The sequence below is a fragment of the Arabidopsis lyrata genome, assembly GCF_000004255.2.
Source record: "Arabidopsis lyrata subsp. lyrata unplaced genomic scaffold ARALYscaffold_3, whole genome shotgun sequence".
Taxonomy (NCBI): Eukaryota; Viridiplantae; Streptophyta; class Magnoliopsida; order Brassicales; family Brassicaceae; genus Arabidopsis; species Arabidopsis lyrata.
The window spans coordinates 12,496,915-12,521,632 of NW_003302553.1; the positions used below are offsets into that span (position 1 = coordinate 12,496,915).

Genomic DNA, 24,718 nt, shown 5'->3' on the forward strand with positions numbered 1-24,718 from the left:
GTATCTTTTTGTCCTAGCTCTTTGTTAAAATATTTACGGTTACAATTTTTCATTGATGGTTATTTTTTCGGTTGTGTCTTTTTATCGTAACTTTCAGTTAAAATATTGACGATTTCTTTTTTGTTTTTGTCTTTTTATCTTATCTTTCCGTTAAAATATCGACAGTTTCTTTTTCTCGGTTGTGTCTTTCTATCGCAAATTTCTGTTAAAATATTGACGGTTATTTTTTTCCGTTTGTGTCTTTTTATCATAATTTTTCGTTTAAATATTGACTGTTATTTTTTCTCGGTTGTGTCTTTTTATCGCAACTCTTTGTTAAAATATTTACGGTTACATTTTTCGTTGACAGTTATTTTTTCTGATGTGTCTTTTTATCATAACGTTTCGTAAAAATGTTGACATTTTCTTTTTTTGTTGTGTCTTTTTATCGCAACTTTTCGTTAAAATATTGACGGTTATTTTTTTCGGTTGTGTTTTTTATCGCAACTTTCCGTTAAAATATCGACGGTTATTTTTTTCTCGGTTATGTCTTTTTATCGCAACTGTTCGTTAAAATATTGACGGTTACATTTTGTGTTGACGGTTATTTTTCTGGTTGTGTTTTTATATCTTTTTGGTTTTAACCCGCTAGAATTTTTCCTCTCTATATTATAACTCTTCGTTAGTTATTTTGTCACTTATAAATAATTTTATATTCACAAAAAATGTTTCAAAAGTGTTTTTTAATCATAATTTTTTTTACATTTTTATTCATAAAATTTTTTAACGTCTTTAGAAAATATTTACGATATAACTTTAAAACATAGTTAATTTTATATAATAATTCAATTATTTGAATATATTATAATAATAATTTAATACATAAACGTAATAAAATATATTTGTTGAAAAATGAGTTCCCAGCGATATCGCGGGGTTCATAACCTAGTATAAATAATTACAAATTGTATATATACTAAAATTTGACCCACGAGATAATATTTTATTTTTTTATATATAATTTTGTATTAAAATTATATTTATCAATCCACTTTTGGTGTTTTTAGATTTAACCTATTAAACATATGTAATTTATTACAATTACACATTTAGACCTGTCAAAGAAGATTAACACTTATTTTGATATATTATAATATTGATTTTTAAACGACCTAAAAATACAAAGTTGTATTTTTGTAACTAAATTTTTTAATTTTTAAGTTGTATTTGTTTTATTAATGTTGTTTGTTTTGTATAGTTTTTAAGATTGTACTAGGATCGGACCCGCGGTCCACCGCGGGAGAATATTAATTTACGTACGTTGATTTTAATTGTGCGTGTTTTAAGTAGAGTTAATCGTGTAGTGTACTTATAAATATTCATAATAACAAATTGTAGAGAAAATGTTAAATTTTTTATAATTAAACCGATCATATTAATTATGATTACAAAATGGAATTTTATGTTTTAGAAAAATTAGACTATTCATAGGAATTAGAGCAGTCAAAATAGATCAAAAACCGTGGGTCGAGCCCAAATCATCTCACTATGGGACAGATTTGGGAAAATATATTAAATCCGTAAATAAACGGGCAACATGGATTGATTCGCAGTGGATCATAGGTTTTAATAGGTTTTTGTCAGCGGGTTGGCGGATCAGCCCGCATGTTAGTATTTATTGATAAAAATATAATTTATTCAACATTTGGTAATTTAAAAAACTTTTAATAAATAAAATTATAATATTTATAAATATAATGATATATAAAATTATTTTTTCTAAAATTTTTTAATTTATTTATTTTAGTAGTATTTTAAATTTTCATTACTTTAAAATTATTTAAACAAAAACCCACGGATAACCCCGCAAATCAGCATACATTCGCGGGACGGGTTTGTGTTTCATATATGCTACACGCGGGTCATGTGGACCGACTAACTATATGTTAAAATATATTTTACCTATCACAAAACGGGCTTAACGGGACGAATCAACTCGCTTTGACAGCTCTAATGGAAATATTATTTAGTCTTACAACAAAATAGAGTTTGGACATAGGAAGAATGGAATATGTATCTTATTTGTTAGATGAGAGATTGAAACTTTGAAAGGTGAAATATAATGATTAAAAATTAATTATTATTTTTCATGATTCACAAAATTTAATAAATATTTATCATCTTGTTGAATAATTCTAAAAGTCATATTCAAGAAATCTTTATAATTTTAAAATTAAACTTCTTTGGTAAGCCATAAGTATGAAAATACCAGAATTTCGATTTAATCTAATTAAATTAAAATTAGTTACATGGATTTCATATCTATTTAATTTACACGACCAAAATAAAAATATTTTTTTAATTTATAAAATAGATGGGTTAGTTGTGATTAATTTTCTAGAAATCTTTTGAAGCAAGTAAGATATATTTCAATTAATGATAATTGGCTAAAATAAGCAAAATTAATGACAAAAACCTTGATTGTTATGGAATTAGTTTCAAAAATATATGAAAATATATATTATAAGTAATTAATGTATAGTATTGTTCGGAATATGCTTTTATAATTAGTTACCATACATACAATCAGATTTTATTTGATTTCCATAAATATTTGATTTTAGTTCAATTTTTCATTATTAAATATTAATTGGAAATCATATTAAAAAAATATTCAAAGATCAGATTTCAAAATTTTGGGTCAATTTTCTGATTTTGACCCGACCCATTTGCATTTGTACTTCTCTTTTAATAGTATAGAGATAATTGTATTTTGATTATTAATTCTAAGATTTCACTTGTGGACGTGGTATACTGTCCAATATTAATATGAAGCTTGAATTTGTCGTATGAATACAAAGTTTAATGTATTACTATCTATACAAGGATCCGGTCCATCCGGATATCCTATTTTTCGGAGCGGATCCCGGATCGGATCCCAAATCCCGGATAATAGGTCTCAGGTCTATTATTGGGTGACTTTAAAACCAGAAGCAAGCTTTTGAGACTTTAGGAGAATGGTTAGACAGTGTGATCTAATGGACCTTAAAACCATTGGGGATAGGTTTTCATGGGCAAGACATAGAGGTAGGGATGTTAAAAGTGGGCTTTAGTCCAATGGGTACCCAAAACCCATGTTAAATAAGAAGCCCAAAGATCTACTTTCCTTGTTAAAAAAACGCGGGCTTCAAATGGTCTGGGTACCCGGATAAAGAAAGTCTTATACGGGTTTATCTTATTGGGTTATGGGTACCCATGGGCTTTTTTATTTATTTTTATTCACTGTCACAAAACGACGTCATTCTTCTTCTTCTTCAATTTTTTCACCAAATTCGATTTTGTGTAGCTAAAGTTTCGATTTTTGTTTATGGGTTTTTAATTTCTCCCTCTTATAGAATCGTTTCTGGATTTTGTTCCTGGGTTTTAAAACTTGGTTTTGTGGCGATTTGTTTAAAGTAGCTACATTTGTGTCTGCTACGTTTGTGGAAGTTTCTAAGTTGATGGTTGGTTTTAGTCTTTTAGTTTTAGATTAATGGGATAGTTAAAGTGACACTTTGATTATATTCAAGCGTTTATGAACTTTACCTCATGTTCTCCATATTTTGTGTTTATGAGTTAGGTGTCTATCATGATTATATACAAATTACAAAATATAAAATACATGATTATATGCAACAACATCCCTAGTTCGCAGTCGGGTTTTTGGTGGGCGGGCTCATGTCGGGTTTGGGTCGGGCTGGGTTTTTTTACCCACAACAACATCCCTAGTTCGCAGTCATTACAACCATATGCATAAAGGTAACCACACGAATACTAGCACATTCCACATAAAAGCATCTCGATTAAAATGAATGATATTGCTACTAGTTCGATATATAGAGTTTAAGCATTATTGGTTAGAAGAAAGATGATAGCACATCTTAATTATCCCACAACACATATGCATAAAAATGTCATAGAGATTCGCTTCTACAATTTTGAGGTTTGAAAGATTCAAAAGAGAAGACAGACTCAGAATTAATTCCATATTTAATCATAGCAAAATTTTACTAAAGAATGGGGGAGTTAGCGAGATTGAGAGTAAAGAACTCGTAGACATCATAGATTTCGACGTGATTAGGCCTCAGGAGGTAGATATTGGAACTAGCAGGTTCACATAAAAGTTCAGTTCCAGAGAGGAGTATGCAGAGTTCTCCAATGTCTTGAGTGTAAATAGCGTTTCCTTTGTCATCGAGTTTGAACACCATCACAGCTTTTGAACTCAGGATATTTCTAGAGCTCTTCTTGTACCACCTAACCAAGAAAGTTTCATCGGTTGATTGTGACTCTATCAGCAAGAATTCGCTTGTGCAGCAAGATTCCAAAAGCTCGCGTTGGGTCTTGGTTAGCTCAGGAAGGTTTCGGAACCGCAACCTCTGAATCTTGGGCTTGTGTGTGTCAGTGTGGAGATCCCATGATCCGATGATGTGGCCTCTAGATCCGGGAATACGAAACATGCCATCTTTCTTGGAAAACATGACTTGGGAGGAGTAGAAGCAAGGGTTTTCAATTCTGACGTTGGTCCACTCCTCAGAGTTACTTTGAGCTGGTCTGATAAAACTCAGTTGCGGTCCCAAGAACTTGACAGCCACGACACAGTCCTCGTCCTCAGGAGAAGGTGAGGACATGACCACATTGGTGACAATCTGAGTTTGGCAATGAGGCAGAGTTACAAAAGGAGGCAACGAAAAGTGTTTCGGTTGTTCTCCTGTCTCCTCAATGAAATGCATAATTCCGTCGCCGTTGTAAGTAGCTACCCAGCCTTTGTAAGCTAGCCATTTTTTTTCATCTTCCTTGTTGAAACTCACGATTCCGTCGTCCTTCTTTGCGAAATAAGTGCGGCGACCATTAGTAACAATCTTAACCTTCAGTCCACAACCGTTGATGGAACAAGGAGGGATTCGCACTGAGGAAGATGATAAGTCATTAGAGAGAAAAAGAGAGGATCTCATCAACGCAGGTTTGCCTAGGAATAACTTCGAAGGCTGGTTAAAAAGCAGAGACATAATGATGAATAATGATCGATCTTATCGAAAAGCAAGATATTTAGGAAAAAAAGAAAACCCTAATTGAAGAAAACCCTAATTGAAGAAAACCCTTTAGACGGTACATTATTAATACAGAGGAAATGGACTTGCTCACCAAGTTTTATGTCTCCAAATTAGGTAAGGTCATATACATTAATTTGGTGAACTTTTTAGCATTTTTCATTTATGCAAAATCAAAAGAGAGATTCAAAATAAAGACGATTCCGAAACAGGGAGAAACTCGCAGTGTTTTCACGCCCGACCCGGACCGCCCGGTCCGACCGGTTAACCCACGACCCGGATACTTTTCCGGTTTGGGTTTAGTGCTAATACCCGCCAATTTCAAAATCGGAAAAACCCACAAAAACCCGCCATTAACCCGCGACCCAGTGAACCGGTTGAACCGGCTGGGTATGGGTTTTAAAAATATCATTTGATTTTAGAATAAAATTTAGAGTTTTAGACTCTATTCAATTATTTTTAGAACTCTTTTGTAGTTCTTAGACTCATTTGATGTTTTAGATTTTAATGAAACATGACAGTACCGTCTAAGGAGAATGAATGAAATGGTGAAAAAAATAACCGATATTAGTTGTTTTGAATTCGCGATGTTTTATTAGTTTATTTCTGTTATTAGCGATCTCCTACTATTTTAATATTTGTTACGATTTTAGACTTTTAGTTGGATTTAAAATTTTAATTTGAATTACTTTATTATTATTGTTAGACTTCATATTTTGTAAATATAGTATGAATATTTTTAGTTTTATATTTATAAACACTATATATTCTCTATGAATATTAAATATATTAATTAAATTTTAATCAATTGACCCGTGGTCGAACCCGGTTGACCCAGTGACCCGGTGACCCAGAAGGTAGTCCGGTTCACCGTCCGGGTCGGGTTTAAAAACACTGGGAGAAAGTCTAACAGCATGTATAATGTACTATCGACTAAGGAACATAAATCGTTCACAAAAAAAAAATTGCATATGAGAACGAAGTTATTAAACACATGTGCATATGACAATCGAATTTTCCACAAAGTCAAATTTTTTATAATTCAATCCCGTTTTACACTTAACGAACAACTGTTTCTGATTCCATCAATTATATTGGACACTTAATATATGATGTATATACAAAATGTTAACTTTTGAACATAAAACACTATGTAGAATCAATATAGAGGCACTTATCTATTCTTCAATGGGAGTAAAAATCTTTGTCTCTGTTTCTTGCTGGAATTGAACCAGAAACAAGAAGAAAGAAATTGGTTTATAGAGCTATTACGGATAGAGTTTGGACCATATGTTTAGGCCCGTAACTTGTAGTTCAAGTCATAGTCGGTTATTGTAAACTCCATACCGTTGTCACTACGAACAGATTTGACTGACTTCCCAAATTGTTTCTCCGTGTAGCTTAGAAAATTCGTGAGAACACGTCGCACCTCTAATTTCTCGAGCAAGAGATAAGTCACAACATCAGGAAGATTTGATGTGGAAAATTTTGATTGCAAAGGAGATTCTGGTTTATGGAAACACGAGGATGTTGAAAAATTCTAGGTCTAGAATCTGTCTTGGCAGAGGATGGCGATAGTTCTGTTAGTTCGCACGTAGTCAATACAACCATGTGTGCTATTTGATTTGTAATGTTGTGGTACAACGTGTGTACCGATCTCCGGTGTAACTATTTAGTCAAAAATTACAAAGATGACGAGTAAAAATGGTACTACTATCTTTTCCTATACTGTATCATCTTTTTACCACCATCTTCATGGCTTTTAAATATAATGCTATTTGTCCTAAATTTTCATCCAAGTATATGTATCCGATTTATTACACTCTGATTTTAATTGGTGACTAGACTATATATATATATATGTCTATATCATTGTCGTTAGAGTAAAATATTAATTTTTTTCTGTTAGTATTACATTGTGATTTTGCCTTTTTACTCTTATGTGGATCCAAAGGCGCTTTTTATTTTTGCTGAAATACTTATTTGAAGTGTTGGATTTCTATATCAAAACGGGGAAGAATGAGTCTCCATCCTTAGTTCTGATTTGATTATTGGGTATGAGCAAGAATCTTTTCTAATTCGTGTCATGTTTTTTGATGGCGAGTGAAGAACTTAAAACGACAATACCACTAAAATTTCCAACTTTGCAGTTTACGAAGCAAGCCTATAGACTGTATTGTTATTGTCAAACAACTTTTTAATCTTAGTTTACGAAACACGATTCTCTCTTAGTTTTCTACTTTTCTGTGCTACACAACTTTTTAGTGGTGACAACAATGATTCATAAACTTATTGGATATAGTTTAAACAAAAATAATTGGAAGAGAGATGATAGCAAAGATTATCCCACATCATATGCATAACAATGTCAAAGAGATTCTATTCAATTAGAATTCTCTGTGAACTTCTAATCCGCCACTTGCCAGATTGATAGTGAAGAACCCGTCTTTATTACCGACATGGACGTGGTTAGGCCTATAGTTGTAGGAGGGTTCTTCAGCTGCAGGTCTACAATAAATACCATCTCGTGAGAGGAAAATGAAGAGATCTCCAATGTCTTGAGTGTAAATAGCGTTTCCTTTATGGTCTAGCCTGAACACCATTACACCTTTTGTTTTCATGATCTTTCCAGAGGTCTTCTTGTACCACTTAACCAAGAAAGTTTCATCGGTTGATTGTGACTCCACCAAGAATACGCTCGCCCAGGAAGATTCCAGAAGCTCGCGTTGGGTCCTGGTCCGCTCGGGAAGGTTTTGGAGCTGCAACCTCTGAATCTTCGGTGGTGTTTGCTTGTGTGTGTGGAGATCCCATGATCCGATAATGTGGCCTCCAGATCCAGGAATACGAAACATGCCATCTTTCTTGGAAAACATGACTTTGGAGGAGTAGAAGCAAGGGTTTTCGATTCTAACGTTGGTCCACCCAAATTTACTTTGAGCAGGTCTGAAAAAGCTGAGTTGAGGTCCCAAAAACTTGACAGCCACAACACAGTCCTCGTCGTCAAGAGGAGAAGATGCTACCACGTTGGTGACAATTTGAGTTTGGCAACGAGGTAAAGTTACAAAAGGAGGCGACGAAAAGTGTTTCGGTTCTCCTGAATCCCACATAGAATCAATGAAACGCAAAATTCCGTCGTCACTGTAAGTAGCTAACCAGCCAAGGTATGCTAGCCAATCTATTTTATGTCTACCCACAGGCACCTTCTTTTCCAAAGAAGTGTGGCGAGATTTAGGAACATTACTAACCTTCAGTCCACAACCGTGGATGGAACATGGAAGGGTTCGCAGTGAGGAAGATGGGAAGCCACTAGAGAGAAAAAGAGATGACCTCATCGACGCAGGTTTGCCTAGGCACAACATCGAAGGCTCGTTGAGAAGCAGAGACATGATGATGAATAATGATCGATCTTATCGAAAACAAGAGATTTAGGGAAAAAAACCTAATTGAAGAATCGTTGTGATGATCACCTTTTAGACGCTACATTATTAATACAGTGGAAATAGACTTGCTCACCAAGTTTTCCGTCTCCAAATTATTCTCTCTCTCGGAGACGTATCGTCCCCAAACCGCACCCAAACCGATTTTATATTAAAGAAATTTTCACGTTTAGCATTGAAATAAGATTTGGTCTCAGCTTTTGGCAAAGTGAGATTTCATTCTCACGTGGTGGCAGTTAAGCCAAATTGTGACGAAAATACCCCTAACGACGAAAACCAAACGACAAAGTTAATTTCGGTTTAGTTGCTTTCTTTTGTTTTACATCACACGGTTTAGGTAGTTTTGAATAAAAAAAAAAAAAATTCGTTGCAGAAACTGTCGAAGAAAACGAAGAAGAAGGAGAGAGAGACGGAGAGATTCGAGAGAGAAGTAGAAATCAGTTCGGAATTCATTTATCCGTCTTCGTTTTCGACATCTCCGTTCGAATTGTCGGCTACTTGATTTGAGGCATTGCATTGAACTCGATAAACCGGCGAAGAGAAAGTTCCAGTTTTTCCGGCGAAGGCGACCTGAGAAACCTCCGGCGAGATAGAAACCTTCGAGATGGCTGGAAATAAACAAAACGACGAAGTACCAAGGAAGCAGCATACGCGGGAAGGCCCCGAGAAGGAGAAGCGGGTACTCAGAGTATCCCCGAGGAGAAAACTCTCTCCGACAAAGCCGCCGGAGGAATTGGGTAAGTTCATATATTATTTCGTTTGTAGTTTCTTTGGGTGTATCGGAATCTTAAAGCTTGTTTGATAAAAGGGATAGAATTTGCCGGATTTTGCTATATCTGTAGTTTGAAAATTTGAGAAGATGAATTGGAAATCTCTGTTTCCGCCAAAATTCAGATTTTGAGTATATAATGTTGATAATTACTGTGTACGTACACGAATTCATACATCCTTACTTAATTGTATATCACTTGTAATTGTAGGCAGTACAAGCGTGGCTCCGACTGAAGATCTTATAGTTGAAGAGTTACCACCTAGACTCTTTGCCCTAGACCCGTACCCTGTCAAGACGAAGATGAACGCGTACTCCAAACCGAAAAGTCTGTGGGAGGCAAAAAATCTGTCGCAAAAAATCTGTCACAGAAAAATAAGTCTGTCATAGAAAATAAACCTGTCACAACTAACCCAGCTGATATTTCAAATAATTTTTTTTTTCTAAATATTTTTTCTTCACGTTTTTTAAATATATTTAAGGGTAATTTTGACTTTTTTTTATTCCTAACAAAGAGAGAAAGGGTATTATGGTCATGAAAATAACTCATTTAACCCCCAAATTTTTTGAGACATTCTAGTAATTAAACTCATAATTTGGGTTAATCTAGTAACTTTCCCATATAAAATTACTATAATAGTCCCACTAAAATTTGGTAATAATTAAAAAGAATTTATCACTAAAACAGAAAATCTATTAATTTAATTTTTAAATTAAAATTTGACGTAAATAATAATTTTAAAGATAATTCTTATCTTAAATATATATTTTAAACAATTTACGATTCTTGTTGGAAACAAATATTAAGTGATAGATTTCAGAATATTTATAGATATTATCTTGTTAAATTTTAATATAAAAAATAAATAAACTGTATTTATCTCAAAATAGTTAATATAATTAATATTCCGAATTTGGTTTATTATTTTATTTGTCTAAATTTCGAATTTATTTTTAATTTATTAAAAACGCAGCATTTTAAATGTGGATAAAATTGTCATTTTACATATTAAAAATTTTAGTTTTTTTTGAATTTTTTGGTACGAAAAAATTGTAGTTATTGAAAATAGAGAAAGTTGTATTTTTCAAACAAAAACTCATAAACAAAACAGTTTTCAAAATATCATGTTTTTATTGGTTTTGACGATATATTCTGGAGATTGCTTTTTTTATTGGTTAATTAGATAATAAATAATTTTTCTGATTTAAAATTAAAGAAAAATTAAATGCTTCCATAATCGGTGTGCAAAAACCTTAAATATAAAAATAATATAGAGGGAGCTAGTATTTATTAATTTTCCAAGTTCCTATCATCAATGAAATATCTAGAAAAAAAGAAAAAAAAATGGGCTTTTGCAAAAATGCCCCTTTTTCAATGCCACTTTTCAAAAATGCACCTTCTTTAAAACCTTATAAAAAATGTTCTTAAAAATATAAGATTTACCCAAATATGTATGTAACATTATTAAAACATACACAAACTACATTTCTATGTATCAAAATCTTATAAATACTTTATAAATACCTTATAAATGCTTTAAATACCTTTAAAAACCTTTAAAATATCTTGTAAAACCTTTGAAAAACCTTAAAAATCCTTTAAAATAACTTGTAAAACCTTTAAAACACCTTATAAAACCTTATAAATACTTGGATCGAGTCTTCAAGTAGTAGTTACAATCCATAAGTACCTTATAAACCTAATAAAACTTTATAAAAATATCAGATTTAAAATGGGGCATTTTTGAAAATGGACATGTAAAAGGGGCATTTTTGAAAAGGGGCACACCAAAAGGGGCACACCAAAAGGGGCATTTTTAACAATTTCCCTTTAAAAGCAAATTCGTGATAGAATAGGATTTAGTAGTGTTAATCTTACCAACTATAAAAAGGACTGCATGTCCTATGGGTCTAACTCTAAAGCATAAAAACAAACAAACCTAAATTAAAGCAGAAAACTAAAGGAAGCAAACGATATGTACGCAAGTCATGCAATATACATAGCAGAGCCAACTTTGAGTGGACTTGTGATCTTATCCACTCGTGTTTACGCCCTGGTAGATACAGTTAATCGGTACCGCGACTATACATCCGCCACTGGCGATGTAGGGACGAGGAATCACTCTCGCTGCATTAATTATCTAAAGCTTTTTTTATTTGCTTTTCCTTTCTTTTTCTTAAGTTTAATTATTTAGTTTTTGCTGCTATTTAATTTGAGGTTTACCTTATCTCCTTGCTCATGTAATTAGATTTTGTTTTACCTTTCAATCCATAATTTTTTTATTGGTTAATTAGATGATAAATAATTTTTCTGATTTAAAATTAAAGAAAAATTAAATGCTTCCATAATCGGTGTGCAAAAACCTTATATATAAAAATAATATAGAGGGAGCTAGTATTTATTTATTTCCAAGTTCCTATCATCAATGAAATATCTAGAAAAAAAGAAAAAAAAAAAAAGGGGGCTTTTGCAAAAATGCCCATTTTTCAATGCCACTTTTCAAAAATGCCCATTCTTTAAAACCTTATAAAAAATGCTCTTAAAAATATAAGATTTACCCAAATATGTATGTAACATTATTAAAACATACACAAACTACATTTCTATGTATCAAAATCTTATAAATACTTTATAAATACCTTATAAATGCATTTTAAATATCTTTAAAAACCTTTAAAATATCTTTTAAAACTTTTGAAAACCTTAAAAATCTGTTAAAATAACTTGTAAAACCTTTAAAACACCTTATAAAACCTTATAAATATTTGGATCGAGTCTTCAAGTAGTAGTTACAATCCATAAGTACCTTATCAACCTAATAAAACTTTATAAAAATTTCATATCTAAAAAGGGGCATTTTTGAAAATGGACATCTAAAAGGGGCATTTTTGAAAAGGGGCACACCAAAAGGGGCACATCAAAAGGCGCACACCAAAAAGGGCATTTTTAACAATTTCCCTTTAAAAGCAAATTCGTGATAGAATAGGATTTAGTATTGTGTTAATCTTACTAACTATAAAAAGGACTGCATGTCCTATGGGTCTAACTCTAAAGCAAAAAAAACAAACAAACCTAAATTAAAGCAGAAAACTAAAGGAAGCAAACGATATGGACGCAAGTCATGCAAAATACATAGCAGAGCCAGCTTTGAGTGGACTTGTGATCTTATCCACTCGTGTTTACGTCCTGGTAGATACCGTTAATCGGTACCGCGACTATACATCCGCCACTGGCGATGTAGGGACGAGGAATCACTCTCGCTACATTAATTATCTAAAGCTTTTTTATTTGCTTTTCCTTTCTTTTTCTTAAGTTTAATTATTTAGTTTTTGTTGCTATTTAATTTGAGGTTTACCTTATCTCCTTGCTCATGTAATTAGATTTTGTTTTACCTTTCAATCCATAATTTTTTTATCGTTAGATACCCAAACTTTGCTTTGCTAAGCCATGTAACCTGACTCGGACTTTAAGATAGGACGTACTAAGAACAGGGTAACAAGGTCTGATTTTTTATACATATACATCATAAAATCTAGTAATGTTATATACTCGAGAATTTAGGTTCATGTACTCTGGTTTGGTTCGGTTAGCAGGAGAAACACTTCTGACTTTGGCATTTGAGAAGAGGGAAAGAAGGGAATTAACAATGGAAACTTTGATAGATGTGATTAATCTCTCAAATAGAAGCATTCATAAGTGTTTAAAAGGCATTTTAGGGTTATAAACTCTCTAATTGATTTCGAAATTTGCCAGCTTATCTTTGTTAGAATACTTTGTGAACCCATATGTTTCGTTTAGGAAGTGTTAAGATCTTTAAAATTTTGTTTTTAGAAATAATTTAGGAGTTCAGAAAAGTGTGGATTCATATATGGCCTTGCATTTAGTTTATAGAAATAAAGGATTCTTTAAGCAGAGAGCTTCATGAAATTTCTCAATTTGAGTAAGGAATCTTTCAGATAGTCTTAGTTTCAATCTAATCAGCCTAATCATCATGATCATCATGAGCCCAATCACTATGGGTCTTGGCCCAAACGTAATAAGTACTTTATTTGAAAGCCCTCAAAATCAGTTTTACTAATAAAAGTAATCAGTCCCCTAATAAAATTGTAAATGTTGTCACTAAAAGCACCTTTGAAACATTCTTTACTCATTCAAAAATTTGATATAGAAAAAAATCATAAGCGGTGCACGTCGGTTTTATTGTTTTATTCTAAGCCAAAAGGCAAAAAGAAAAAGATAAGAGAAGATGATAGCTGCTTTAGCAAATTTGATCTTCTCGACTATAAGTTTGTTGTCTAATTCGATTTCTTACGTGATCTTCCATGTCGCCGCTTGTTCTTTTGTTCTATTTGTTCAAACATTCAAGATTCCAGCAGAAGCCATTAATGCCTTGATCAAGCTAGTAAGAGATACAGCCGAGTCTTGTGTTCCCAAATTGTGTAAGATAGTTGTTGATGTAATCAGTGAAGTGTTTACAATCGTGTTTGATCTGGCTAAAGGACGAGTCATGAGGATGTCAGATTCGATCTCATTGACTATTGGTAATGTGAGGGAAAAAGGAATGCCATGGTTTGACCAATTTCTTAAGGAATGGCCGAAAGTTTTTGAAGGATTTATCGATATGTTATCGACTGTGGTTAGTGGTTTATGGAATAACTACAAAGGCGCTTTATATTATGTCTATCGAAAGTTAGTTGAGTAACTAAATTTGTTGTAAACATATATATGCAATCCAAAATATCCGAGAGTTGATGTTTTGTAGTCAATTTTTTTGTGAAATATTTTTGATCGTGGATAATTTTCTTCAAGCCATCAAAATTCAACTCATAGTTCCTTTTTTGCAAATTGTTATATTGAAAGTTTCAAGTCTTTTCATAACCATTAACCAACAAAATTCAAATCTTTTACCAGTAGTACTTTTCTTAGGTTAGTGACCAATTTTTTTTGTAGTATTTGTAACGAATTTTCGAAGGGTAATTCTTTAAGTCTTACACGATCCCGAATTTAGATATAGTACGAAAACAACACTCTTTTCTAACCAGTTGTTTTAGTCACGTTTTTGGGAAATGAAGGTCGGTTTTTTTTTTTATCAACTGCACATTAATTAAAAGATAACTCCATGATTGGTTGCCCAATCTGGAGGAAAAAGGTTTACAAATGTGACTTTAGAAAACAGTAAACGAGAATAACGAGGAAATGAAAGGTCGATTAAATAACCGTTTATTAACTTTTTGGTGTTTGTTGTGCATTAGATAGTCTACATCACATATATAGTTGGTAGATTGTGTGATGATTAGAATACAAACATAACGGAACACTGATTGGGATGCATGGAAACAAGAAGACCACATAAAGAGCCTCTAAATTTGCATGGCTGCGGAGCCAATGAACTTAGTGAGACCAAAGGTAAGAGCCATAGCCATCCAACCACCAATCACCACTCTAACGCTCGACTTAGCCACACTTGTCTTTCCCAAGACCGCACCGGTCACTCCAAACACAACTAATGCTATGGTGGCCACAATCGCTACCACAACCATTCTTACCTTATGATTCTCTATGAATACAGCGGCCAAAAGCGGCATTGCTGCACCCACAGAAAACGCTAACGCTGATGCAATTGCTGCTTGCCCTGGATTTGGCAGCCGTTCTTTCTTCTCCTCCTACCATTAAACATACATTTTATAACTATATATATTCATATAAAAATGTCATGTCATCTAAAAGAAAAAGGATAATTAAGTTTGTATAGTGTCAAAGTTTCTATTGATTCCAAAATCAATTGGCAATAAACACGCGACTCATATCTCAAATAGACGAAACTATTATCTCGATTGGTTAAACCAATTTATATATATATATATATATCAATGTTCAAGATAGCGCTAGGCGCTAAACGGGCGGTGATCTAGTGCCTAGCACTTAGAACGCCTAATCGGAGCATAGACGATTTTTTGGCGGTTTAAACGTTTATAACATAAAATATTATAAATATAATATTATATATAAAAGTTATTTAAAATATCTATATAAAACTAAAAAATATGAAATTATAAACAAAACTAGATAAAAATCTATTTATATTTATATTAAACAATATATGAATGTTTATAACTATATATATATATAAATAAAACTTAATTGAAATTAAAAAATACATTAAACAAGATCTATGTAATTTTAGGCGATCAAGACGGTCATCTAGGCGTCGCATGAGAGCCTAGCGCCTAGTCGGGGCCTAAGCGACCGCCTAGACCGCTTTTACTTAGTGTTACATGACACCAAAAAAGTCACAATGTTAAAACAGAGAAAACTTACTTTTTACTTTTTCATAAAATATGACGTATATATTTTTAAAATATATATGAGCTGAAAATCCAAGAGCCTACAATGCTAACTAGTAAGGAAATTTTGTTAATGTGATCACTAAAATAGTGACAGATTTTCATTCAAAAAAAAAAAAAAAGTGACAGGTTGGTGTAGCAAATATCTAGTGACAAACTTACTTTTTTTTTTAATGTGAGTATAATGTTTAGTGTTTAGACACTATATTACCTCCTCTTGTTCGTCGATTTCTGATAATGATGTCTTATTCTCAATAGCTCTCTTCATCTGCGCAGTTTCAATATCCCTTTGGGTGCATACAGACACAAACTCTCCAATAGCCATACTACAAGCACCCGCTACAAGGCCGGCAAAACCAACAAGAAGCATTGCTTTGACGTCTTCTTTGATAGAACCAACACCCATCATTAGCGAAGCAACTGTGACCAGACCATCGTTGGCTCCGATCGAGCAAGGCAGCTCTTAGCCACTGAGCTCTCTGCATGTAGTCCACTTCCTCCTTCTCTACTCTCGGACAGTTTTTCTGACTCCTTGGGCTGCTTGTTTCTGAAAGCTGAACGTTGGAAGCCATGGTTTGGAATTAGTACTAAGTAGTGATGCTTACTTGATTTTGATTGATGAGGAGGCTTGTGGAGAACTCACGCCTTATATAGAAAAATAGAGTAAGAAGCTTTGTTTATTAAAAGTGTACCTAATAATGTATAAGAGAAATGGGAGAATGGTGGTAGTGGTGGAGACGGTAACGTTGGACACTATACTTCTTTAGAGTGGAAATAAGAATCAGATGGATAAAATAGCCACCCAAAAGTGTCATCGTGATAAACAGTATTATTGGTAAATTTGGTGAATGAGGTTAAATTAGTATATATATAATAGGATTATTACTAGTAACTGTGGTGATTAAGTTCATAACTGGTTAGGCTAATTTACAAAACTTAGTTTTACAAAAACAAATATGGCTAACTTTTCTACATTTTGGTTAAAAAACGTCTAAGACAAATATAATTAATTAGCCTAACTCTCTAATGATTAAAAATTTAATAACTTTCCAAAAAAAAAAAATTTATAACTTAAAAACAATTGGATTTAGCTAATTACTTCAACATTATGAACGAAAACAAATAAATAACAACGTTATTGTATTTTTGTTTTGCCTTTTATATTGAAAGTACAGACATTTTTGTGTATGTGCGATGTCATTGCTAACATCATTTTGAGTGCTATGTCATTGCTAACATCATCGCATAATCAGTTTCATGCTTTTATTTTCGTAATGAAATCTTATATGCACTTTTTTTCTTATAGAATACAATTAAATGCTTTTTCATTTTTGTTGGCAACCGATTTATTTATTAACTAATCGTTAACCAAACACGTATGTACTGCTTAATAGAAGCAAAGGACTTGCAGTGAAAAGAATCAGAGCCGTCCCTGACATTAGGATGTCAATTGGACTGTCCAGGTCCAAATGGATATGTGTAAATGAGACCAAGATCAGATAGGACGATGATAATATAAGCTCAAATAGGATCGTGTCTAATTAAGACCAAGCCCAAATAAGATCATGACCAACTGGATAGTCCATGGAACCCAAATAATATAATTTTCTATTTTCCGCCAAAACCGCAAAAGCATATTTTCTCTCAAAATCGAAGAATTGAATTTTTCCGCCAAATCCTAAAATCACATTTTTCCGCCAAAACTGTATAAATATTTTTTGGAGTGAAAATGTCAGTGTAAATCCTAATTTTTAAAGAAATAAAGAAAAAAAAAATCTCCAAATTAGTAACCCTAATTTTTAAGGTTTATTGGACGGGCCATGTCCAGATGGGTTCAGCCCATTTGCTTGTGGACTAAATGAGCTTCTAATCCATATTGACCGTTTTGAATTTGGGCGAATTTAGGCGTGACCAAATCCGCACCATTATAATTTGGACTGGTCTTGGCCATGGTCACGAAGCCCATTTGACATCCGTACCTAATATTTTGATGGTTATAAGCAAAAAACTTTTTTTGCTGATTTTCTCTTGAAAAAGGTTGAAAAAAAAAATTCTTCTCTTGGGAATCAAACCTGCTACCGCTTCCCTAATATAGTAGTATTTTTCGAGCAGAATTAACAGCATACTATATCTTTTTATCGCAAAATCTAGTCATGCATCATTTGGAATATTGATTTGTTTGAAATAGAAAAATCTATACAACTAGATGAGGTTATATATCGGTTTGAATTTATAAACGAAATGATTTTACAATTAAACGATATTATTTGTCCGTTCGGAATTAATTTATAAACGAAATGATTTTACAATTAAACGATATTATTTGTCCGTTCGGAATTATAAAAATTTGTTAGAATTTAAATTTTACAATTAGATGAGTTTAACTTTTATATTAAATGACATATTATGATTAGTTAAAAAAGAGAAAGTGAGTAAAAAGGTTCACCCTAAATCCAATAATTGTTCACCAAATAGACTAAATATACATTGCGGTAGATTGCTGCTCCTTGAGAAATAGATCCTTAAGCTAGTTTAGTTTGATAACATTCTTCGTCATAAGATTGATAAGACATTAAAATATCTACATAGAACTAGAAAAATTAATAAAATGTAAAGATAATATTGAAAATCTCATAGAATATTATTTCAAATAAACTTAAATTTATAGATTTATTTCTATTTTTAAGAAGGAAGAAAAAAAAAATGTAAACCAATCAAACTGTATAGTTAACTAAGTAAACCTGACGAAAAAAGGCAAATTTACTTCTTCTCAGTTCTCAATCGAAAAAAGGAAACACCGACACAGGGACTAAATCGTAATTATAAGGTTAGCTAATCCATATTAAGGAAAAGGAAATCAAACAACGTAACGGCTATAATTAGTTACTAATCACAGTAATTAAACTACTAAACTCAAAGAAAAAAGGAAACCCTAACTTTTAATGTAAGCACTTAGCAGATAGCGTAAGTATTATTTAAAGCAATAGAGACTCTCTCATTCTCATTTTCTCTCAGTTTCTCTCTGTCTCTCTGATTTCCTTGTGCCTCACGTTTTTGCTCATTCGGTTCTATCACAAATTCACAATGAATATTATGTATCACGATTACGATCATCTCACGGCTTCAGGGAAGAACCTGTGGTCGAATTTCTTTGTACTGGTTGATGCGGCGGTAATGTTATATGAAGAAGAACAACGCCGTAAGATTGTCTCCGAAGAAGAAGAAGAGACACAGAAGAGAATCTTTTGTCTCTTCCCGAGAAAAACAAGATCGTCTTTGGTGAAGAGACAACAAAAGCTTAATGGGTTTTTAACTTCTACTTCTTCATCGTTTATCGATCTTAACCAGTTCCCTACTGATTCTGAGACAGAACAAAACCATCTTCGGTTGCTATCTTCTTCATGTTTCATCCCCGCTGATTCCGAGACGAAAACCCTACAAAACCCTAGTTCTGAACCTTGTTCTTCACTCGTAGTCTTTGATTACAAGATGGCTGAGTCCGAGGAGAGGGAGACGAAAGACCCAGTAAACCCTAATTTTCAATGTTCTCTGTCTTTGTGCCTAACGGAGAACACAAGCCGCAAGAGACGTGCTGTGGAACAGAGGAAGCGTACTGGTGGAGTCAAGAAAGCAAAGGTTGCTCCTTTTTCACAAACGGCGAGAGAGGCGCCTGAGTGGCTTGTCAAGGTGATGAGAGACATGAAAGAAGCCAAAGACGCTAAACTGATCTTTGAGAAGACTCTGTTCGTGACTGATGTGAACCCAACACAGAACCGTCTCTCAATGCCTTTCAACAACTTAATCCGGAACGATTTCTTGACCTCTGTGGAGTCCAGAATCATAGACAAAGACATCAACAACGATAAGAAGATTGGAGTGGGAGCGATTCTCGTGGATCAACGGTCTGAGAAGTGGGGTGTGATGTTGAAGAGATGGGAGATGAAGAAGGAATCAGGAAAAGGAAGCTGGAATTACAATTTGATTTGTGGGTGGAACGATATCGTTGAGGCTAACGGATTGAAAGACGGCGACAACATTAGTCTTTGGTCGTTCAGGTGCTGTGGAGTCCTCTGCTTTGCCATGGAACAGAGTAGCTCTTCTCTTGCTCTCTGTCTCTGCTAAGTTTTTGTGTCTGTTGAGACTATTACTTGGTTGATCAACACGTATAGCGATCTAATTTCATGCGATTCTGCAGGTTTTTGATTTAGTAACTTCTTGGAAGTTTAATTAACAAAATTAGGGGTTTACTACGGTTTTGATTTTATTAGTAACTTGTTCTTACTATTGTTTCAGATCTTTACTATTGTATGAACTTAGCATTTTGACATGAAACTGGTTTGTTGTGTGGTCTACTTTAGCTACTGCATTAAAGTAGGGTTGTTCCTTCTATAGACTTTGAGATATCTTGTAATATAAAATATCTCAAAATCTAAATTTTTGTGATGAAATTGCTCCAATCGTGCAAGTGTTTTGGTACATTCGTCAAGTGAGAATCTGATTTTTTAAACTCAAATATAAAACAAAGAGCAAAATGATCAAATCAGGAACAAAATTTTTTGCCAAGACAGGTTTTGCTAGCTACCATTGTCGAAGTCAGATGGAAAGTTTATTTCAGACTCTAACTGAGGCTCATGATCCCAACCAACTCTACATCGTTTATAAGCTTTCACGAGAAGAATCCTCTCACCGGGCTTGCGCCAAGACAGGCTTCGTTGACGGCAGGAGATAATCTTGGACCGTTACTTGCGCCTTGTCTGGTGAGTTTGTCGAGGGCGCACGGCATCTCTTTCTTCTGGGTCAAATTCTCTCTTATTGAGATATTATCCAGATTTGGCTCTTCGAATTTTCCACCAACCGGGTCCTTTTTGATGTGTTGTCTCTACTGCTTGATCGGGCGAGGTCTCCGTTACAGCTTTGAAATAGCACCCTTGAATTGGCTTTGCAAATATATACTCCAAATTCTGCGAAGAGCTTCTTTCGATGAGAACCTTGTGTCCCTAACTCTTTGTCTTGTGCCGGTGAGACTCGAGTTTATGGAACCTTCTTCAACGTCCCAATGTCTATTGATAAGGACAATTCACCATGTTCTCGAATTGATCGCGAATGTGTTTTCGACTTCCCTTGGATTCGTTTGTGATTTGGTGCTATATTGCCCACATCTCCGTTTTCTCTTGGATATGTTGTCGAACTATCTACCCTTTATATCGCTTTTTACTTATGATTGTAACCTTCTTGTATCATGCCTTGTGTTGGCTAAAACTCTAAGCTCTGTAAGCTCATATTCCGTTTGAATGAATGAAACAAGGCCTTTGCACAAAAAAAAAAAGACAGGTTTTGCTACAATTGCTTCTTCAGCCACTTTGTTTTGCTACAATTACTTTTCTTGTCTAGGGAGTTTGTGCTACAAGGCTCTTGGATAGGTCCCTGCAGAAAGTTTTGGCATTCTGTGACTTCTTTCTCCGATGTGACATTGAGAAATACTTCAAGATATTCACAGGTTTCTAATCAAATCTCTCTGCTCATATGGCAGAAAAGCAGTTCAACATTACTATTGTTCTTAGAATTCCCAAGGTACCCGGGAATGGAGGTTACAGTAATATAAACAAAAGACATGAAACTTGACAGATATCAAAGTTTAAATGTAATTATAATGTATCTTCTACCATGCCTAAGAGTCATTAAACAATAATCAAATTTAGTTTCAAATCAGCAAAACTTGTTTGTGTTTACTTAACTAAACAGAAACATTAATTGACCAGTCTTGTTCAAAACAATATTTCATGAATAAAACAGGGATGATGCAAGAAACAAACAAGGTACTGTAAGATATTAATAATAATCATTGAAGATGTTGTGTTGACTGAGTTTTATAATCCATCTAAAATGTCATGAGATTGATGAATTGAGGAAGTGACTGTGATTGACACAAACCAGAGAATATATGGTGTTGAATCAAGAAACCAGCAGTCTGATATATCAAAGGATGTATCTGATGTCTGACATAGTTCTTGAACTAGTTCCGACATTAATACAGGAAGCTGAGTTGTGACACTGCTTTGAAGAGTTGGAGTACAGAAGTTTGGGGACGACTTGGACAAGCCAAGAGATGTCTGCTGAGCTGGATAAACATCTTGAATAGTATATTCAAGATGAGAACGTGAAGACAAAGTTTCCTTGTCCATAAAGAAAAAGGAAATTTGTCAATTCCTATTTTGGTGTAGAATAGGAAATTCCTATTAGTGTAGAATAGGAAAATTGTCAACTCTAGGGTTGAGCAATTGTTATAAATACCAAGAGGGCGTTTCATGAAGACTTGCGCGCCTCAGGGTATTCTCGAGAGATGCACACAAGGTGTGTGGCGTCGCCCCACCATATATGATGTAAGATCTATTGGTGGTTTATTCATCTAGAAAAGAATGATAGGCATAGTAGTGCTTGATATCATACGCAATTGTAATTGCAATCTTGTTCTAGTGAATTTGTTCTGGACTAGGTCCCGGGGATGTAGGAAAAACCGAACCCCGTTAACAAACTCTTTGTGTCGTTTACTTTATGCTCACACATACTCGTACTTGAACATATACGTACTCGAACAATTAGACTTAGCCACAAATATGCGTTTACAATTGGTATCAGAGCGGGTGCTCGACAAAAATCTGTTCTTATTTCGGGTATGATCCTGGATTTGTGGCTAACTGTGAACTGGAAGCAGATGAGAAGGAAGTGTAGTCACGAAGATATAGAGAAAAAGATCAAGGGTATATTCGGAGTTGTGTGATTTTGAAGAAACCAAGCGAAAAGGATAGTTACGGTATGATGAATATCTTCGAATTTTGACAGAGGTGGAATATATCTTAAACTCTTAAGAAAGGTTTGTGCTATCCATCGAGTTGTATGAAGGAAGAACACAACTTGTTTCTATTATCGTCGGGAACGGTTGAGAAGAAGACTTTTTCCTAACATGGGCTTGCTTTTGGAACTTTTGGCCCAATAATGATTCTTTTCTAGGCGTCGCGAAGGAAGACGTTTTTTGAAGCAGTGTTCCACGATGGAGAAAAATTGCTAGCAAAGGTTGACTCAGATTAGTTTAATAGAGACACATGTTGGGTTTTGGGTCTATCTTCTGGTGTCCTCTCCAGTGTGAACAAAATCGAAGGGATTTTGTGTGTGATTCTGGAGTGCTCTTGTATTGCTTCTTAGAGGAGTTAACGAGGAACTGTGTTGAATGTGGGTTGTTCACTCAAGGAGCAGTTCGTCTAAACATGTTTTTGTCTTTCTCAGCATTCAGAAGATTGAAAAAGAATTCCAAAATCTGAAAAATCGATGGGCTGAATAGAATCATGAGTTTTGTTTTAAGAAAGAAACTTGGAGAGTTAAAAGAAGATGTTTCTCGATGAAGAAGATATAAGGTGATTTTAGCCGTCCTCAATTCAATGGTTCTGCAAACTTCACGAAGAGAAACAAAATCAAAGGTCATGTGTATCTCGTTCATCTTTGGTTATTTTCGGTTCTTGAAAGAAGATGGGTTAACTTCGGGTTTGATCATACAAATCGAAAAATCGTGTTGGGGGTTTTGAATTGAATTGGTGAAAGGTGGAGTTTAATCTCTCAATCTGGAATCAGCGAGATGAAGATATATGTTCAGTTTTTGGGTTTCATAAATCGGTTAGTTTGCGACTGTTCTTCAATATGATACTTAGATAAAGAGAGTCACAAATTCTGCAGAAGATTAAGAGATTTTTTGAGCTGTTAAAATTAAGGTTCTCAGCTTGATATATTTCTCTTGCTTGGTTTGATGCCATAATTTGAGGATTGATGTCATGTCTGGAGTTATTAGTTGAAGCAAAGAGAGGTCAATTTCGTGAAATTGAGGGCTAAAATAGTCACATGTCTAGAATAAACGTGAAGAGAATTTGTGATGGTGTAGCTTACCCGTGGAAGAGACGTGTGATTCTGAAATCATTTTGAGCCTTAGTGGTATTCTCTGGTTTCAATTTGATACTGAAAAGGAACTACAATGTCAGCATCTATCTCAGATGAAAGAAGTGAATGTGGCTTTGGTGAAAGATTCGCAGTCGTCGAGTTCACAGGTAAAATTTGCAGTCTTAAAGAAATGGCCGTATCGGAGAAAGAAGACAGAAGACACTTGTATGTGTGAGTTTTTCACTGAAGACATTGCTCTTTAAAGCTTTGTCAAAGTAACTGGAGATGGTGAATAAACGAGCTTCGGTTGTCTCGTGTCAAAGCTGTCTCATGGGCTTCCTCTGAGATTTGGTTAGAACCTTGAGATCAGAAGATGAGCTAATTCCCTTTAAGCCAATCTACAGTTTTGGTTCCTCATTTTCAAGGGTTGAAATTTTTGGTAAAGTGTACGGAAGCTTCTATAAGATTCAGAGGGAGAGTTTGAGTATCTTCTTCTCCGTTGAGATTGAGATTCACTGAAGGGAAAAAATTTGGGTTTTCAAAAGTGGAAATCTTGTCAACTGATTGAGAAAATCAGAGAAAGAATTTGAGAGTCGTCTCCACCGAGAGAAAGTGCGAGAGGTTCCGGATAGAGGAGAGAATTGAAAAGGTCATAAGTTTCTAGTGTAAAGAATTGGAAATTTAGAATTTACAGTTTCCTCAACGGGAAGAATGGTTGCGTTTTGTTGACAACTCTTGAAGCTTGTTTTTGATTTGGCGATTTGAGGAAAGATCAAAAGTAATTCATATGGAAGGCTTAGAGTATGATACGTGAACCAGTTTTCTTAAGTTCTTGTTTGGTTGAAGAGGAAGACCATTTCACCAAGATTATGGTAGCATACGTTTAAGCACATATCAGTAGATGAGTTCTTCACTAAGTTTTATAAATAAAAGGAGGGAGAGAATTTGAAGAGTCTAAGAAAGCTCATGAATTGATTGGGTAGAATTTAAATCTTGGTTGAGCTTTTGCTTATGATACTTAGTGAAAAAGGATGAGACACAAAACTGATCATGTCAGTGCTTAAACGAGAAGGCGTCTGAACATTGATAGAAGAAAGGAGAAGAAGGCTGGAACTGAATTAGTGTGCTTTATTCAAGTTTTATTCAAGTGTGCACTAAGTCAGCACAAGTCAGAGGGA

The 24,718-nt window shown here is 34.1% G+C and overlaps 3 protein-coding genes across 3 annotated transcripts; 1 reads left to right on the forward strand and 2 right to left on the reverse strand.

Moving 5' to 3' along the window:
• Positions 1 to 7,324: 7,324 nt before the first annotated feature.
• On the reverse strand, positions 7,325 to 8,555 carry LOC110230305. The gene is made up of 2 exons (XM_021032828.1): positions 8,534 to 8,555; positions 7,325 to 8,412 (listed from the first exon to the last, which is right to left on the reverse strand). Exon 2 carries the CDS (start codon positions 8,396 to 8,398, stop codon positions 7,454 to 7,456), a length of 945 nt encoding a protein of 314 aa, XP_020888487.1. The 5' UTR covers positions 8,399 to 8,412; positions 8,534 to 8,555; the 3' UTR covers positions 7,325 to 7,453.
• A 5,920-nt stretch (positions 8,556 to 14,475) lies between these two features.
• Positions 14,476 to 16,466, reverse strand: LOC9319646 (vacuolar iron transporter homolog 2.1). The gene is given in 3 exon segments (XM_021033088.1): positions 14,476 to 14,936; positions 15,829 to 16,062; positions 16,064 to 16,466. Coding segments are annotated over 3 exon segments (663 nt in total). The 5' UTR covers positions 16,190 to 16,466; the 3' UTR covers positions 14,476 to 14,633.
• Positions 16,467 to 18,675: 2,209 nt separating this feature from the next.
• LOC9321755 (B3 domain-containing protein At3g25182) lies at positions 18,676 to 21,179 on the forward strand. Its single transcript, XM_002883533.2, has one exon. The coding sequence runs from the start codon at positions 18,702 to 18,704 to the stop codon at positions 19,737 to 19,739; it is 1,038 nt and encodes a 345-aa protein (XP_002883579.1). The 5' UTR covers positions 18,676 to 18,701; the 3' UTR covers positions 19,740 to 21,179.
• Positions 21,180 to 24,718: the final 3,539 nt, after the last annotated feature.